This window comes from Cynara cardunculus, assembly GCF_001531365.2.
Source record: "Cynara cardunculus var. scolymus isolate 2C chromosome LG 8, CcrdV1, whole genome shotgun sequence".
In the NCBI taxonomy this organism is placed as follows: domain Eukaryota; kingdom Viridiplantae; phylum Streptophyta; class Magnoliopsida; order Asterales; family Asteraceae; genus Cynara; species Cynara cardunculus.
In genome coordinates, this window is record NC_037535.1 from 13,497,701 (window position 1) to 13,501,818 (window position 4,118).

General features: G+C 43.3%; 1 protein-coding gene across 1 annotated transcript; it reads left to right on the forward strand.

The window, feature by feature from the left end:
- The first annotated feature begins 3,342 nt into the window (after positions 1–3,342).
- LOC112516199 (uncharacterized mitochondrial protein AtMg00860-like) lies at positions 3,343–3,756 on the forward strand. The gene has a single exon (XM_025123221.1). The coding sequence runs from the start codon at positions 3,343–3,345 to the stop codon at positions 3,754–3,756; it is 414 nt and encodes a 137-aa protein (XP_024978989.1).
- The last annotated feature ends 362 nt before the right edge of the window (positions 3,757–4,118 follow it).

Sequence of the window (4,118 nt, forward strand, 5' to 3'; positions counted from 1 at the left end):
TAAATCGGGTCTCCCCCGTCATCTCCAGATGTTATGGCTCCACCACGTGATAATGAGAACTGTCTATTTCTTTTATGGAATAAAAACCACGTATCGTATTTATATTTGTACATTTGTATATTTATACATACGTATGTTTATATTGGACTTGCAGCTCAACTAATTCACTGTTCGGACTCACTAGGCGTAGGCCTAACACTTTTTTTGATGTGGTTGTTTGTCCGGTTTCGTTAGCAGTGGGGCTAATAAGGGTTGAGAGGATCGTCGTAATTGAAAAGTCTTTTCGGATAAGGTATTTGGTGATTTGAGCGTTACAACACTCGAGGATACTTTTGTTGGAGTTGGTAGAAACACCCGTCCTTAATATGGGCATGAAATTGTTTAAATTAATAGGTTGTTAATTATCGCCCCATTAGTTGTTTCGTAAACGCTTTACTTTTCCCCATCTATTGGGTGATTTTTTGTTAAACTCTAGACTTGCCTTGCGTTTTTGAGTTAAATTTACCTTCTATCTTATTTTTTCTGTTAGGGTGTTACAAGTTGGTATCAGAGGCCTAGTTTAAGCGAACTAGGTATGGAATTAAGTTGCCTAGACTTAAGCTGAAAATTATAAGTGTTAATTTGTGCGTTATGGGAAGGTCTTTTAAGATAGAAGAGTTTTAGAGTCAACGAAGTTACATAATTCATGAATTATGACGATGGTGTTGAGGATCCTTATGTATAACCTATTCAAAATTCTACTTAGCTAATGTTATTTTGAGCAAGTTGTTACATAAGTGTGCTTGAACTCAATGTTATTACAATAATTTATGATTGTGTCAGTAGCGTATTATGTTAGTTTCGTAATCTCTCTCCTAACACTCTTCCACTCTCTTGCATGACAGTCTTTATGGTGAACACTCGGAGTAGACAAGATACCTCACCGGAGGGTCATGCGGTGACTGAATCCACCGCGGATCAACCGCCACGAACCACCATCGCAAGGGTTCATTCTAGGCAAGACACCTTGGGAGGTTGGGTTGAACAGGTTCCCCAAGTTGACATTGCCACCTCTAATCCTGTAATCGAAGAGGAAACCCCGGAGTCAAGAATGATGTGCACAATGATGAATGCTATGAATAGAGCTATGGCCCAACAACAAGAATTCATTATGAAGCTGTTGGATGATAGAGATGTTAACAATCATAAGCATGAAGCAGTTGCCAAGAATGTAACTATGGGGGGGTCTGGGGGTACCGAAAATGGAATCCCAACCCAGGAGCTAGCGACGATTGAGGCGAGACAAATGGGTAGAGTTTGCTCTTACAAGACCTTTCTATGTTGCAAACCACCGGAATTTGTGGGGTCGTACGATCTCGTGGCGTGCATGAATTGGCTTCGTGAGATCGAGCAAGCCTTTCGGGCTTGTGACTGCGATGAGGGGCAAAAAGTGAAGTTTGGCTCTCAAATGCTGAGGGGTGCAGCTCTTACCTAGTGGAACATTGTCATCTCAACCATCGAGGTTACGGAATTGGCCAAGATGAGTTGGGCCACGTTCAAAGAGAAGGTAATGGAATAATATTGTAATGAACAAGAGATGGACCACATCGAAGAAAAGTTCCGAACCCTTAAGAAGGGAAATTTGTCAGTAAGGGACTACACCCGAATTTTCATGGAAAAGCTAAATTTAGTGGGACATGTGGCCCCAACGGAGAAGGATATGATGAAAGCCTACCTCAAAGGGCTGCCTACGGACATGATGATGATGGTTAGGAACTCCAGAGCCTCCACCCTTAGGGAGGCAATCGAAAAGGCCAAAGTCATGGAATCTGTTTATGTTAAAGGAAAAGAAAAAAGGATGACGAGTGGAGAGAAGAGGAAGTGGGAAGGGCCTTATGCACCATCCAAAAAGCCAAACCATTTCAGCAGCAACAATCTCGGAGCCTATCCCAAAGAAGAGGCTACATGGTGTCCCAAATGACACAGTAAACATCACGGCCCATGTAGCACCAACTCTACTCCCACCAAATGCTTTAAGTGTGGGAAGGCGGGCCACACACGAAACGAGTGTCCGATTAAGGGACCCATATGTTTTGGGTGCGGAGAGCCGGGTCACTTCAAGAATGATTGCCAAAAGTTGAAAATAGGTGGGAGTCAAGGAAGAAAAGAGAGCGCCCCGAAAGCAACCAGTCGAGCCTTTCAGATGTCGAGAGAAGAAGCTGAGGCGTCGACGGATGTAGTGTCGGGTACGTTCCTTATTAACTCTGTACCTGCATATGTATTTTTTGATTCGGGTGCTTCATGTTTCTTTGTGTCCACTACATTCTATCAACACTTGCATACGCCTCCTAGTACACTAGAAGATGCATTGATAATAGAGATAGGGAATGGTAGTCAAGTTCTGATGCGTGAAATTGTTAGAAGTTGCGTGTTGGGAATTAAGGGAAAGTAATTTCGGGTGGATCTCATACCCATGGCTATAGGCGGATTCGATATCATAATTGGGATGGATTGGTTGGTAGAGAACCAAGCGGAAATCTTATGCTCTAAAAAGTTGATCCGAATCCCTTTGTCGGGCGGGGATGCGGTGCTAGTTTATGGAGAAGGAAGGAAAGGAAATGTAGTACTCTTATCCACGGCGAAGGCACGTAAGTGTCTAGCTAAGAGATGCTCCTCGTTCATTGCATACATGTTGGATACCAAACTAGAGAAAAGAAAATTTTAAGATGTGAAAGTGGTCAATGAATTTCCCGATGTATTCCCTGAAGACTTACCCGGTTTACCGCCCGATAGGCAGGTGGAGTTCCGGATCGACCTCATTCCGGGACCGCTCCAATTGCTAGAGCCCCCTTACCGTTTGGCGCCATCTGAAATGCAAGTGTTGATATCTCAATTGCAAGACCTTCTGGAGAAAGGGTTTGTTAGACCGAGTTCGTCACCGTGGGGAGCTCCAGTCTTGTTTGTAAAAAAAAGAAAGACGGCACCATGAGGATGTGTATTGACTACAGAGAGCTCAATAAGAAAACCGTGAAGAACAAATATCCTCTTCCTAGGATAGACGACCTTTTTGACCAACTTCAGGGAGCAAGTTGCTTCTCTAAGATTGACCTTCGCTCGGAGTATTACCAAGTATGAGTAAGAGAAGATGATGTGTCGAAGACAGCTTTTAGAACACAATATGGGCACTATGAATTCTTGGTCATGCCTTTAGGTTTGATGAATGCACCGGCGGTATTCATGGACTTGATGAACCGAGTGTGCTGACCGTTCCTTGATAAGTCAGTGATAGTGTTCATTGACGACATACTCGTCTATTCCAAGGATGAGACGGATCATGAACAGCATCTTTGAGAAGTTCTCGAAATGTTAAGAAAAGAGAAATTGTATGCAAAATTCTCCAACTGCGACTTTTGGCTAAATGAGGTCCAATTCTTGGGTCACGTTGTCACTCAAGACGGGGTGAAGGTGGACCCATCCAAGATCGAGGCGATGATGAATTGGGAACCACCAAAGAGTCCGTCAGAGATTCGAAGTTTCTTGGGTCTGGCGGGTTATTACAGGAGATTTATCCAAGATTTCTCCAAGGTCGCTTCTTCCTTGGCAGCATTGACTAGGAAGAATGTGAAGTTTATCTGGACAGAAAAACAAGAATATGCTTTTAGAACTCTCCAAAAGAAATTATGTGAAACCCCGATTCTCTCCTTACCAAAAGGATCCAAAGACTTCATAGTTTCTAGTGACGCTTTGAAAATGGTATTGAGTTGCGTCTTGATGTAAATGGGAAAGGTGATAGCATACGCCTCAAAACAACTCAATGATCACGAGAAAAATTATCCCACACACGATTTGGAGCTAGCGGCGGTGGTGTTCACCTTAAAGCTTTGGCGACATTACCTTTATGGTACCAAGTGCACGCTTTTCACCGATCACAAGAGTTTAAAGTACATTTTTGATCAAAAAGAATTAAACATGAGGCAACGGCGTTGGCTCGAGATGCTCAAGGACTACGATTGCGAATTACTATACCATCCGGGAAAGGCTAATGTAGTGGCAGATGCTTTGAGCCGAAAGGAGTACGGTAGTGGGACGAAAGTCGTGCTCACCAGGATCGATGTAATGTCCAGTTTAATCGATCGGAT